The sequence below is a fragment of the Anomaloglossus baeobatrachus genome, chromosome 5 (genome assembly GCF_048569485.1).
Source record: "Anomaloglossus baeobatrachus isolate aAnoBae1 chromosome 5, aAnoBae1.hap1, whole genome shotgun sequence".
Lineage (NCBI taxonomy): Eukaryota > Metazoa > Chordata > Amphibia > Anura > Aromobatidae > Anomaloglossus > Anomaloglossus baeobatrachus.
In genome coordinates, this window is record NC_134357.1 from 308,258,104 (window position 1) to 308,273,130 (window position 15,027).

Here is a 15,027-nt window from a genome sequence, read left to right on the forward strand (position 1 = left end):
ATTGCTCTTGTGCCATCTACCATGCTACGACTGCTTGGGCACATGATTTAGTAACATGTTTTATGGCGGCATCACCATTCCAGCACTACGAACATAGACAAGTGGTGGCAAGGACTTTAACAATAAAATTTACATAAAAGTTAAACTTTACCAGCCTGTCCCCTGTTTTTTCCTGAAAACTGAAATCATTTTATTGCAAAAAAGTGAAGTTGGTATTAGTTCTCTGCCCTTGAACATCATAGAAGAAGCAAAAAGTAAAGTAGTTGCCAAGCCTGTTCATTTCTATTATTAATAATAATAACTCAATATATGTTTCCATCTAGATGTCCTCCTTCAGCCAACCACAGCCCTTACCTGGAGGACTATAGGAGGCATCTTTGACTTTTATGTGTTTTTGGGTCCAGAGCCCAAATCGGTGATCCGCCAGTATCATGAAGTGATTGGTAAGAATAAGAACATACAAGAAAATCTGAATCCAATTGTTGTGGAGTGAATGTATTTGCAGCTGAAAATCCCAAACCTCCTCAAGCTGGGGACATAATCATATGTGAAGAAAAATAAATGTAGTTATCCACCCACCGGACATTGTAGCCCTTCTCCATAAAGGGGTCCCTCACCTGAAGGAATTTCATTTTAAATACTTTTCATGGTTTGAAATAAAACCCCACTTTTTAGAGGGCACTTGTCATCTGATTCCTGCTGCTCAAACCACATGCTATTTATGGGACTACCTGTCTAGGTTGACTATTCCAAGGCCCAAGTGGTTTCTCCCCGATCTTGCTCCACTAGGTTTGGTCTAGCAAAGCATGAATATGATGACAAGACCCTTTTTAAAACTTCTTAAGGGATTATTTTGTTGGTGTTTTTTTTTTTTTTTTTTTCCTGTCTGCAAGCTCTCCCACCCATAGTTTTAAAACTGGTGTTGGGGGACGCTGCAGGAAGGCATGGTAGCCCAGTTGTCAACACAACTGTCAGATGGAAAAGCCTCACCTACAGCTCTGTATAGGTGAGGATTTACCATTGAACAACTGTCTTTGGAATTAGTCTGTGAGAATCCCAGCTGTCCTGATGTTCTTTAGACCTTTTAAAGTTTAAAGTCCAATCTTAATAATCCGCAATATATAGCTTCATATGCTATTAAAAAAAACCTGTCAGGTCCAATATGCACCCAGAACCACGAGCAGTTCTGGGTGCATATTGCTAATCCCTGCCTGACTGTCCCTGTATACACTAGCATAGATAAAGAGATCTGTAGAAAAGTATTTCTGAAGATTCTTTATCATATGCTAATGAGGCTAGGGACTAGGCATGAGGGTGTTACTTTCCCCGACTAGTCCACCCTCTTAGCTTGTATACACTTCAAAAATTATTTCTAAACATATTTTATCTTATGCTAATCAGTGAGGAGACTAGCCCCCTTGGCGTTAGTTTCCCTGGCTAGTCTGCCCCGTTAGTATGTTAGCATACCCCTGTGGTTGTACTAACATACTAATGAATGTGCAACATCAGAGGATGATCTCACTCACCTCTCCACTGCCATTGCCGCCCGACGCTGGATTTCTGCTCAGTTCGCATGACTCCGGAGGTTAGGTCATGCGCACTATGAAGCCGGGTGTACGCGTCTCGGATTCAAACTGAAGTAATGAGCGTGACCGAAAGTCCGGGGTTATGCGCACTGAGCCGAAATCCAGCGTCAGGAGGCGATGGCAGTGGAGTGGTGAGTGAGATCCTCCTCTGATGCTGCACATTCATTAGCAGGTTAGCACACCCACAGGGGTGTACCAACATGCTAATGGAGCCGACTAGCAAGGGAAGCAACGCCCAGGGGACTAGTCCCATCGCTCATTAGCATACGGTAAAAGATCTTTAGAAATACTTTTTCTAAAGATCTCTTTATCCAACTACCGAAGCAGGGACGGTTAGGCAGGGATTATCAATATGCACCCAGAACTGCTCGTGGTTATGGGTGCATATTGCATCTGACAGGTTCCCTTTAAAGTGAGCTTGTCATATTGCACATGCAGCCATATCTGCTAGCATCATATTATATATTATAGCAGGAGGAGCTGAGCAGAATTCAACATTTCTCAACATTGAAATTGTAACACCAACCAGGATATGCAGTATGGTTATCCAAGTCGAGGAGGTAGCAGATATCTCTAAGATCTATCAAAGATCAAATATTCAATCTTCAGTCTGGATTTAAAGTAAATGGTTTTAATGGTGAAATAAAATCTCAAAAATCCAATCCAATATTGTGGGATCATTGTGCAATGACGTGCCAGTTACCACTTGTCACAAACTGAGAGGAACAAAGCTTTGTGTATGCTCGTCATCTTCTGAGGTCTGTAAGTTTAGAGCTGTCGGCACTGTTCATCATTTTATGTCCCAATGGTGGGGAGAACGATGATGAACTGGAGTGAAAGAGTTGCACAGGAGATAACCTCCTCACATACAAATGGGGCGTAGTGATCCATTCCGTACTGAAAGTGAGAATTAGACATCACATACCAAGTTTATTGAGTCAAGCAGTCTATAAAAAAGTCAGAAGACATTTTCACGACATTGAGCTCTGAGCCAGATGTCTAGCTACAGATGCTCAATTGACCTTCTGCCACCAATCTCAAAGACTATCCTGCGGCAGAGCAAGATGGCACAGTGGATTTTAATGGAGATCTATCCTTTTTTATCGAAACGTTTTGGACATAGTGTTAGCTGGAGATTGCTCTGGCCACCATATGGGCAATGCCATGAAGATGCCTTCACTTGGGAACGTCACACTGGTCGTACTCCCAGGATTATGGTGTGGGGGATGGACACCACTAGTTTCATTTAGATACACAAACCGCTTGGCATTACAGATATTTGGCCTTGAAACCAGTGGTATGGCCATTTCTACACGTGCCCCTCCTTGGGATGTAACGGACATCCAGAGGTGGTGAGAACATACGCAGCTCTGACTTCCTCCAGATGTCTTATTAGCTGTAAGGAGAAAACCATGAAGCAGCCACTGGTTGTCTGCAAGGATTGCGTGACTTTGCAATGTCTTGGGAGTCCCAGGAGAGGCAGTGCCGATACCACTGGAATGGCGCGCGCACCAGAGATGAATACAGGTTACTACTATTTTACTTGAGCGGAAATGTATTGATTGACAAAGGGTTGGTTGAGTAGTGAACAGTAAAGGGGGCTTTACATGCTGCGACATCGCTACCGATATATCGTCGGGGTCACGTCGTTCGTGACGCACATCCAGCGCCGGCAGCGACATCGCACCATGTGACACCAATGAAAGACGATCAACGATCGAAAAATCGTTTAAAAACGGTGATCGTTGACACGTCGCTCATTTCCTTAATATCGCTGCTGCCACAGGTACGATGTTGTTCATCGTTCCTGCAGCATCACACATCGCTGTGTGTGACACCGCAGGAACGACGAACATCTCCTTACCTGCGTCCACCGGCAATGCTGAAGGAAGGAGGTGGGTGGGAAGTTACGACCCGCTCATCTCCGCCCCTCCACTTCTAGTGGCCGACCGCTATGTGACGCCACAGTGACGTCGCTATGACGCTGAACGCACCTCCCCTTTGAGGGAGGGATTGTTCAGCGTCACAGCGACGTCGCTGACCAGGTATGCGCGTGTGATGCTGCCGTAGCGATAATGTTGGCTACGGCAGCGATCACCAAATGTCGCACGAACGACGGGGGCGGGTGCTATCGCGCATGACATCGCTAGCAATCGCTAGCTATGTCGCAGCGTGTAAAGCACCCTTAAAGATACCAATCCTGCCAAGGATCGGATTGGTTTGGGATTGCCGAGCCTTCCTGAGATCGCACTTCAGATTGGCGATCCTAGCCGATCCGATCGGCAACCCTAGTCGAACCCATTGAATTCAATTGGAGGCAAAAGTCAATTGGGGGCTGCAAAAGAAAATTTAAAGAAGAGTTAAAGCAGGACATACTTACCGAGTGTAATACCTCATGGCTGTCAGGGTTCCCCGGAGTATGGTCGGTGGGAGGGCCCCCTCTCCGTGCCTCGTTCCCAGGATCATGGCGCCTTATCTATGTGACATTTCTGTTAATGCGGTGCGAGTTATAATTCTGCTCTGCAGTGTGCCACTGGTTCCTGTAAGTTCTGATCCTGCTCCCGTCCTGATTGTGTCTGTTTCCCTCTGCTCCCGTCCTGATTGTGTATGTTCTCCCTGCCTCCCGTACTGACTGTCCGTCCTCCCTGCTTCCTGTCCTGACTGCCTCCGTTCCTCTTTTAACACCTGTCCTCCCTCCTCTGTTGTTCCGTCCTCCTGTATTCCCTGCTATTACTTGCTCCTCTGGATCCTGACTTGCTTGTATTTAAACTCTGATTTCCGTGCTCCACCGATCTATGATGCTCTCTCTCGGATTTCTGACTTGACTGTTCCTGTACTCTGCCTCTGTCTGATCCCTGGTATCTCGTCGACCTCCTGGCTCTGTCTTTGGCCCCTACGACCTTCCACTTGGGAGATTAGTGCCACCTAGTGGAGTTTCTGCCCAGCAACTGCTGGTGCTCCAGCTCCCCCTGCTGGTTTCTAACAGTCTAGTGCCATCTAGTGGAGAGTTTCTGCCTAGCACTCTCCTGGTGTTCCAGCTCCCCCTGCTGGTTCCATTACACAGAGTCTCCCAAAATGCTGTAAATGCTTTCCTGCGGATGTACTTCCAGGGCTGCTCATTATCCCTCATACATCTCATACATATTCACTGCTTTCCCCACCCACCTGTGTCTCTAGCCACAGTCAGACCCCGCCCGCAGACAGCATCTGTGATTGGTTGGAATCACAGACCCTCTCTGTGGGTCTATTATATTGTGGTGTAAAATAAATAAAATGGCGCAATGTCCCCCCATCTATTGATACCAGCATATATTAAGCATACATGTACAGTCCTCAGCTTTCTTTAAATTATTTAAATAAATAATTTAAAAAAAAAATGGCGTGCGGTCCCCTCCCAATTTTTATACCCAGCCAAGATAAAGCCTAGAGCTGTGGGCTGGTATTTTCAGGCTGGGGAAACCCATGCTTATTGAGCCTAAAAAATAGCATCCTCCAGCTGCCCAGAATTGTCACTTCCATTAGATGTGACAGTCCTGGAACTTTACCCAGCTCTTCCCGATTGCCCTGGTGTGGTGGCAGTCGGGGTAATAAGGGGTTGATGTCAGCTCACAGACTCTACTAAGCCCTAGATTATTAATGGAGAGGGTCTATGAACCCTCCCTTACTAATCTGTAAGTGAATGTAACAAAAACAACACAAACACCGAAAAAATCCTTTATTTGAATTAAGGCAACAAACCCACCTTCTTTTAACACTTTATTAACCCCCAAAACACCCATGTCCGACGTAATCCACACGAGGTCCCATGACGATCCTGGCTCTGCTACATCTGAAGTGACAGCGAGCGGCCATAGAACATGACCTCATGCTGTAACTTCAGACAGAGATTGAGCCTCAGCAATCAGCAGTGACGTCACTCAGGTTAGTTGCAGACACAGCTGGAGGTTCCCATGGCCCTCCACCTGTGACCGCAAGGTAACCTGACATGTCTCTTACTAAGCTGTTTGCTGTCATTTTGATAAAATCAATGTTTTCTCTGCTGCAGATGTAGCAGTTATACAGAGCTAATGAATACAGTCTGCTGGATTACCTGGCAGCACGCTATGTGGTCATTATGTGCCAGTAATAGTACAGCTTTATTTCCAGTAGCAGTGGCTCAATTGATGAGGTTCCTTCGTACTCACAATTGGGCTGCACCACCATAGTTGTAATCACTTTTCCCATTTTGTTTTGTTTTGTTTTTATCTGGCTCAGAATGAAATGACAACTTTTTCCAGCCATGACTCCTCTCTAGATATTACAACACAAACACATTTGACTTATTACATTTCCAGCACTGCCCTATCAACCTGCACAATCTCCTCATCCTACTGATACCCCAATACTGAGCCGCTGCTGCGGCATGTGTTCGTATTACTGCACCTGCTGTGTGATACAAAAACTGTGCTCCTCTTACTACCCCACATACTAATGCCACCACTGTGCCTCTTATATGGTAATAATGCCTCCTTTTGCGCTCTGTGCGTGATAAAATTACCCCCTAGAAAAAAATAATACCCTTTGCAAGTGCCCTAGAAGTGCCTACATTTTGCTCCTAGAAAGTAACGCCCCGTGTGCTCCTTTGATGGTCACAATACCCTGAGTGCCCCATAACAATAATGATTTTTAAATGTCTAATCAACATTTAATAATGTCCCCCGAGTCCCCAAATAAGCAGCTCCATATACACCGTATGATGCCTCTATACAAAGTATGATGGGCCAACATCTCCACTCTATCTTGGACCCACAGCTCCCCTATACACGGTATAGAGGGCCAACAACTCCCCTATACAAGGATTGGTGGGCCAGAGTTCACCCAAAACACAGCATAATCGTCCACATACTGTAAAATGGCCTCCACACTGTATAATAGCCCCCACAGTAGCAAACACACTGTTTAATGGTCCCCACAGTAGCCCTCAAGCCTTATATTGGCTCTCACATTAGCTTGGACACTGTATAATGAGCCCCCAAAATTTGACAGTTCTCCACAATAGCTCCCATATTGTATGAAGGCCTCCACAGTGTCCTCAAACTGTATGATTAGCCCCAAACTGTATAATGGTCCCAGCATTAGCTTCCACGCTGTATAAGGGCCCCCACATGGTATAAAGCCTGCTACAATGTATATAAGGACCCTCACAGTACTACCTACAATGTAGGAGGGTCCCCCCATACTTTGCTACCTCCACAGTCCCACCACATGTTTTTAATTAATAAAAATAAAAAAAATCCTATACTCTCCTAATCCAGGATCCTTATTGGCCCAGCGCACGCAGGGAACAGCACAGCACAAGACGTCACGGTACTGAGACTCCGACATTCTGTGCATCAGCTGGCGCTATCACACTGCTGTTCTGGAGACTGTGGGCTTAAAGTCCTGCGGTCCATAAAGTGGAAAGCCGCAGTGCAGGAAGATCGTGTCTCCCTACACTACCAGGCGCGCAAGTACAAGCAGATATAGTGATCTAGTTAAGTGGCAGCAGGTCCAGGTAGGCCCTTGTGAGTGCAGCACACCCCCGGATAGCTACGCTACTGGTTTGGGTACAAGAGTTGTGCTGTAGTTTGTAAGTCCATTAACTTACAATTACTGTAATAGGAGTTATTTTAAACAAATATTTGGTTAATAGTAACTATAACTATTTGTCTTTTCAGGACTTCCCTTCATGCCTCCACTTTGGGGTCTGGGATTTCACATATGCCGATGGGGATACTCGACTTCAAATATAACTCGAGAGGTCGTAAGAAATATGACCAAAGCCAAAATGCCTTTGGTAAGAGGGTATACAATTCTCACATTCATGTTGTTGTTGTTTTTTTTTTTTTTTTTTTTCCATCGGATTGCTTGAACCTATTGTAGTGTTTAAAGTGAATCTGTCACCAAGTTTTTGCTACCCCATCTGACAGCAGCTTAACGTAGGGCCATTGATCCCGATTCAAGTTATATCACTTACTAGGCTGCATGCTGTAGTTTTGATAAAAATCACCGTTTTTTCTTCCAATTCTCTGAATGTTGAGTTCTGTATAACCCAATCCACACCACTAATTGGCAGATTTCTGTCCATGTACAATCGGGTGTGGGTGGTGTTATACAGATCTGGACTTGGTGAATGAAACCTGATATTCATTGACTTTGTAGAATAAATCAACTGTACATCGTGAGCATCTTCTTCCAAAATCATAAACGGAAACTCTACACATGGATATCACGAATAGTACCTATAAGAATCTGACTACATATGTGTCCACCAAAGATGGAGGTCGTCCATTATTACCATGAAAACAAGGCCAGGAACTGACTGTGGAACTAATCACGAACTTTTGACAGCAAAGATTACACTCAAGCTACACAAATGGACAACAGGTAATTTCCAACTTCGATTTGACCAACATACCTGAAGTTTTTTTGTAATGATCTGAACTGATTTATATAACTTGACACAGATGGAAGAAAGCCTTTGGAATTGTGGACACATATAAACAATATTATCACTGAAGAAGCCAGGAAGACAATAAACATGAGGCAGAAAAGACCCCAGCAGCCATGGTTAACAAAGGAGACCTTAAAGATCAAAAAAAGACGAATGTCAAAAGGGAATAAGCAGGACGCAAACAACATCAGTAAAAGACTAAATAGCCATTCGATCAGACAAAGAACTTTGTTACCAAAAGATGTGTATAGAGATAGAAAATTACCATCTGAAGGGCATACCAAAAGATCAAAGAAATACAATGAAAGCTTCTGCCAAAAGTGGAGAAGTTATGAAATTTGCTGACTTGAATTGGAAAATTTGCTTTCTTGAATGTGATCCAGAAATGATATGGACTTGTGTTCCAGCTTTAGCTAAAAGACAGACAGTTTTCTGGGTTCTGTATTTGTGGTTTCCAAATATTTCAGCAAGTTAGTATGTTCTAGCAAGATGACAACTCCAATACATATTGTGCAGCTTGAAAACCTAATCTAATAATGCTCCATGAAGGATAGCGGTGCGGAATTAAGAATCTGGTTAGCCTTACATTATGGGCTTCTTTAAGTATCTTTAAATTTCATCACTATAATTTCCACGAGCACTAGAAGGAACTGTTATTTGGGGGCTTGGAAGGTCAGTCTACAGGGACTCGCGGAGACCAGATTCACTTAATCTCATTTGTGTCTCAGCTGTCCGTCTGGCAGCCTCAGAATGTGCTCCATCATTGTAAACACATTATATTGATGCATAGGCTCACAAATGTGTTCCTCAACTTTAGATTCATTGGCATGGTCTGAGTTCATTTGATTATGGATGATAGCCAGTAATGAGTGGAAAGTTTCGCATAAAGGATATGAAAAAGATTTTTTATACTGTACGGCATGTGTGTGTATAATATATTATTGTACTGTATTATACCTGATTTTACGTCTTACAATGACCCCTGTGATTTATATTGAAATTATCACTGTCCTGTATGGAACCATGGGGAAGTTCACATGTTGGAAGATCTGGATGGGCAAAAGAGCACAGGTGGGCAGTACCATAAAGAACAAGATAGGGGTAAGAGTGATGGTAGCGCTTACCTGTAAGGACACATCAATTGTTAGATGTCTGATGTGCCGTAGCTGTAGCTCCATATCCGGAGGAGAGTATCGGCCATATAATAGTTTGGCAAAACTGAATTATCATGGTGTGCGTGCTACACTCACGCAAAGGATGAGTGATCCGGAGTGTAAAAGCAAGGTTGTTAATATGGTTTGTAAGCTGTTGCATAGGAATCATGGCCTGTTTGAATTTTAACCATTTAGGATTTTGAGACAAAATGTTTTTAGAAAAACAAACAACCTTACAAATGACCTCTTACTAAAAATCTTTTTAATTCTCAAGAATGGAAGAGTTTTTGATTGATACTTGTTGTTGAGGTTACCGGAGGTCCTGAGAGTGGTCTATTACCTCGCACTTGTAAGCGTTACACACGTGCTTACCTATGCTTCACAGCCTGCTCATGCTGCGCTAAAGCTGACCAGATACCTGCATCCGGCCCATTACAGTTCCCCGTGTGCTTGTGAGTGATCTCCCATGTTGCCAGCTCGGACAAGTGGCACTACCATGCCACTGTCCAAACTGTCAATCTTCTTTGAGCCTCCCTTCCCTGACCAGAAGGAATCTGGGAGGAAAGGAGGTAAGCACACTCCTTTTAGGGCTCATTCAGAGATCTGTGGATTTGGGTCTGATCTCGGACTGCCATGCACAGACTGGCTGCCGATCTCCCGACCCAAGCATGACATCCTCATATGAACCTGTCATGCTTTGGTTAGGGGGTCAGTCTGTGCTTTAGCTATTAAAACTTGGACCGATTTGGCACAAACGTCTGAGTCCTTTAAAGAAGTTATGCACTACTTTTACATTGATGGCCTATCCTTAGATAGGTCATCAATGTCTAATTGACCGGGGTCCGACACCCGCCAACCCCACTGATCAGGTGCTCTTAGTAGAGGCAGCAGGCAGCCAGAAATGCTCATTTCTGGAGCTGCCCCATCTACTGATTGCGGCGGTCGAGTACTTAACATCCGCCTCCTATTAATTTGAATGGGAGGCGAATGTCCAGTACCCGCCATGGCTGCTATCCGTTGACAGGGCGGCTTCAGAACTGAACACTTCCAGATGCCTGATGCTGGCGCTGAAAATAGGTCGGACGCTCAGACAGGCTCAATTCGTGTATGAAGCATAATGAAATTCAATGGGAAACTCAAGCATATTTCCAGAAGATCTGTTGTAGGAATGCTTGAGTTTCCCATTGACTTCCATTACATTTTGTACTCAAGTTGAGCCCGTCTGGGTGTCCAACCTGTTAATTTTGAGACCTAATCAAAAAGGTCCGTGGAGCCTCTGTTAGGAGTCTCGACATGGAAAATAGCCAGATATCCCTCCGGGAAGGACCTATGGTAGTGCTTGCTGATCACAATTCGTAATCAGATGAGGAGGTTTTTTTGTGTTTTTTAGTCTGTGGTTTCTTGTGGGTTTTTTTTTTTGTTTTTTTTTTTTTTTAAATTTTACTCAATTTTTCTTTACCCTTTGCAGCAGTTTTAACTGTTTTTTACAGTGACTTTGTGACTTTTTAAAAAGTCATTTATGTGCAAATGTACACCAGTAACAGCAAAGTGATATATTTCTTTTTTTTTTTTTTTATGGGTGCCTGATCATTTTTGGGTGCATTTTGCAACATTTTAGTGGAACTTTGGGACAATTTGCTCTAAAATACTGTAAGACATTAGTAAAGAGCATTTGGGATTTTAGTCATAAATTCATGATCCATTCAGATAATTTTGACAAACTCTCTATTGCTTTTTTTTCCCCTTACTGAATACTGAAATCCAAAAAACTAACATAAATAAAACTGTAAATGACTATTCTGGCCCTAAGAGCCTTGCTTTGAGGTTGCTATAAACATGTTCTGCTGATATTAAGAACAGACTATATTTACTATATGATAGATGTTACAGAATATGAGTAATCCAAAATTCTGTATAAAGTCACTATAGTGCATCAACATAAATGTATCATTTGATTTTATATTTCACTTCGGTCTATGGTAATTTTAATATGTATATTAATAAAATTCCGTTTTTAATACTAATATTCTGTCACTATTCCCTTTTACTTTGGATCTTAGCGGGTTCTCATTAGGGTTTTTTTTTATTTTTAATAGATGCTACAGAATATGTAGTATTTTTATAGTTTGGTTCGCCATAATTCACAGCAATATTGTTCCCTTCTTCTTGTGATACTGAAGTCCTATTCCTGGATGTGGTATAAGGACTGGTTTACCAGCCAGTTATGGAGAATTATCTGCCACCTAATGGCAAAACAGAGAAGTGCTACTTTTACATGATACTATGGTTACACTGTTTATAAATTTATTTATTTTTTAAAAAAAGCCATTGGCCCATCAATAGCAATCTATAAAATTACAGTGTTGACATGTTTTGCATATGGAAATGGCCTTTTTCATACCTGCCCAGTAGCCATGTGACGGCAATCTCATTATACTGGGTCCTACTCTATATTACTACCTCTCTCTGGCTTTTAAAACCTACATATATGGGCTAAGAGAGACTCTCTATTGAAGGATAAATTGGTCCATCAATAGCAATCTATAAACATAACGTGTTGACAAGGGCAAAGGCAACATTTGTTTTGTGGCCCAATTGCATCACTTTTATTTGCAGTTTCTCAGCTCCCGTTTCCCCAAATACCTCTGTAGCAAGAAAAAAAAGCCTCATCCTCTTGTGTTGATTAACCCTTTCCTGACTTGAGATGTACGTGTACGTCACACGTCGGGTCGGGGTGTATGGAACGGGTCATTAGCGGAGTCTGCTCCACTCATCTTGGCATCTGCATTTTAACAGCAGCGATCGGAGCTAGACCCAGTTGCTGCTGCATTTGGGTTCTGCAATCCTATATCTGCCAATTTGGGAGCTCATCGCCCCCAGCTGTGACATAAACGCATGGTGGCAGTGGGTTGTCATTGCATCTGAGCCCACCATCCTATAAAGCCCATTGTGATAATGCAATATATACAACAAGCGATCAAATGATTGCGGACTCCTCAAAGAGACCCTTCCATAAAAAGTTTTAGAAAGTATGTCACCTTTTTATCGCCCTTCTCCCCCTTTCCTAGTTCTTCAGAGAGAAAAAAAACCATGGATAAGACAACCCAATCTAAATATAAAGTTAACCCACATAGTAAATCTATAAAGGGGGGGGTGTAAATGCCAGAATTGCTATTTTATTTTTTTTTTTTTTTTTGCTCATTGCACCACCTCCTAATCGTGCAAGAAAAAGTGATCAAAGTCTTACGAGGAAAAAAAAACAAAACACTACACAAGTTTTGGAATGGCTGAAATTGTACCAACTTGAGTGCGTCAAGGTCATTTTTACTCCACCGAAAACCACCTAAAAACACCCCAAAACATTAAAGTACAATGCTCCCTGAAAAAAAAGCGAGCCCACATACAGCTATGTTGACAGAAAATTATAAAACCAATGGCTTTTGGAAGAAAGGAAAGAAAAATGAAGCTCAAAAGTATAAAAAAAAATCACCAGGTCGGCAAAGTGTTGCGTTTTTGTTTTTTGTTTTATTCTGCAGAGCTTAGTATCAACTGCAGATAATGAACAGACAAAAAGACTTCCATGCCAAAGCTTTCAACTACAAACAAAAAAAAACTAAATCTAAAAAAAGGGAGTTGTTTTGCTTACCAAAAATGGCCATTTTCATCCCTGCCCAGTAGCCACATCATCACGGCAAACTCATTATACTGGGTCCTACTCTATATTGCTGCCTCTCTCTGGCTTTTAAGACCTACATATATGGGCAGAGACCCGCTATTAATGGAAAAAACACCCCATTAGCCACAGGTGTTTTTATCCTTTAATAGCGGGTCTGTCTTTGCCCATATATGTAGGTTTTAAAAGCCAGAGAGTCAGCAATATAGCGGTAGGACCCAGTATATTGAGATTGCTGTGACGTAGTTACTAGGCAGGGATGAAAATGGCCATTTTGATATACAACTCAAAAATGTTTTAGATTTTATTTTTTAGTATAATGCATGTAATGAAGGTCTGTTTGATGGCTTGCTAGTTCATTAATAAATATATTAGAAACTAAGTTTTAAAAAAAGAATATATTGATGCAATAGATAATGTTTAGTTTTTTTCTGAAACACAGAATTTTTTTTTTTTAAATTTTATCTGTCAATGGAGCTATGCGAGCGCTTGCGGCTGGCGTTTTTAATATTACCAGTTTAGGTTACATACAGCTTGTTGATATGAGAGGTGTGTCTTTTTAGTTCTTGAATTCTCTCTTCTGATACTTTTGATTCTGGAGTGCTGGCCTCCATTGCAGTTCCTACAGGAGTATTTCAGAAGTGATCTGATCTCCTTTTTTATGTTCCTCTATTGTCTTTTCCAGGATGTACAGTGGAATGACATTGACTACATGGATGCATATCGAGACTTTACATATGACAAAACACGTTTTGGAGATTATTCCAACATGCTCGGAGATTTCCATGGACAAGGACTTAAATATGTAATGATTGTGGTAAGAAAGTGTGGCTTATTGGGCTGTGACCATATCTAGAATACTCTTGACATTTACTATAGTGCGACTCTTTGCATTTTAGGACCCAGCCATTAGCAGTACTGGTTCCCCTGGCACTTACCCTCCTTATGATGATGGACTGAAAAGGGGAGTTTTTATCAAAAATGCAACTGGTCAGCCTCTTGTTGGAAAGGTACATTGCTCAATGTGTTACTAGACTGATGATGGTAATGTTTTGGGGTTTTTTTTGCCTTAGCTACATAGGCACATGTCTATTGGAAGAACAATTATTACTTTAAGTGTAAATTTAATATGGTCACTAATATAAAATAGCGAGAAATCCTATCTGCTCTGCTGACCTCTGCTGGTCAGCTGCAATATTTCATCTTATAGTGTCATGATTTACAGACCATTCTAAAATGGGCTATGATGTTAACCATTTAGACTAGTCACCTGTTAGTAGGATAGTAATGTACCTGGTAAATTTATACAGAACAGTCGTTTATATGGAACCAACCAGCCGGATATAAGAAGTCCAGCAGTGCCATACTGGTGCTAAGATGCTGACTCGAATCATACCTTTTGTTGAGAGATTGGATGATTATAGTTCCAGAAATGCAAATGCACTGATTGGTTAGTGTGTGCATCGGGGCGGGACTATGAAAATTCTACTGGTTGGTTCCTTTTTAACACAGAACCGTTTGCCTGGTATTTTATTTATTTTTCCCCTGAAGCATCCATTAATGACTTTATCACCTTTCTATCAGGTTTGGCCAGGTCTGACTGTGTTTCCAGATTTCACAAACCCTGAGACTTTTAAGTGGTGGTATGATATGGTGAAGAACTTTCATGATCAGGTTCCTTTTGATGGCATGTGGATTGTAAGTATTAAATATATGTTTGCCTTAATAAATATTAGTCCCAGTTGCAGCAGAATTGATCTCCTGCCTGGACCTCCTAAGACCCAGCAACTTCTGTTGCCTCTTTATATCTAGTGATCACATGACAGCTGGGTTCGGAGGAGGATGCACTGTCAGTGCTCCCTAATCTGTATACATTAGCGCTGGTTCGGCATTGTCTATATAGTTATGGGGAAGGTTAACATGGTAATAAACAAAAAAAAAAAAGTTTTTCTTCTCTGTGGGAAGTCTTCCCCTACAGCTGCACAATCTCTTGTGCAAGCTGCTTGCAATACTCTGCATTGACATTTTAGGATGAAACACTTAACCTACGCGTATAGAGCAAGAACTGCTGTTAAGGTTAGTTTACACGCTGCAATATCGGTACCGATATCGCTAGCGAGCGTACCCGCCCCCATCTGTTGT

General features: G+C 42.2%; 1 protein-coding gene across 1 annotated transcript in view; it reads left to right on the plus strand.

Annotated features, from left to right (window-relative positions):
• The window catches only part of LOC142311351 (lysosomal alpha-glucosidase-like), a 63,050-nt gene that overhangs the window by 21,476 nt on the left and 26,547 nt on the right, over positions 1-15,027 (plus strand). Inside the window, exons 6-10 of the mRNA XM_075349696.1 lie at positions 324-443; positions 7,283-7,401; positions 13,571-13,702; positions 13,785-13,895; positions 14,470-14,583. Of these exons, the coding sequence (XP_075205811.1) occupies positions 324-443; positions 7,283-7,401; positions 13,571-13,702; positions 13,785-13,895; positions 14,470-14,583 (596 nt within the window). The remainder of the gene's footprint in view (positions 1-323; positions 444-7,282; positions 7,402-13,570; positions 13,703-13,784; positions 13,896-14,469; positions 14,584-15,027) is intronic.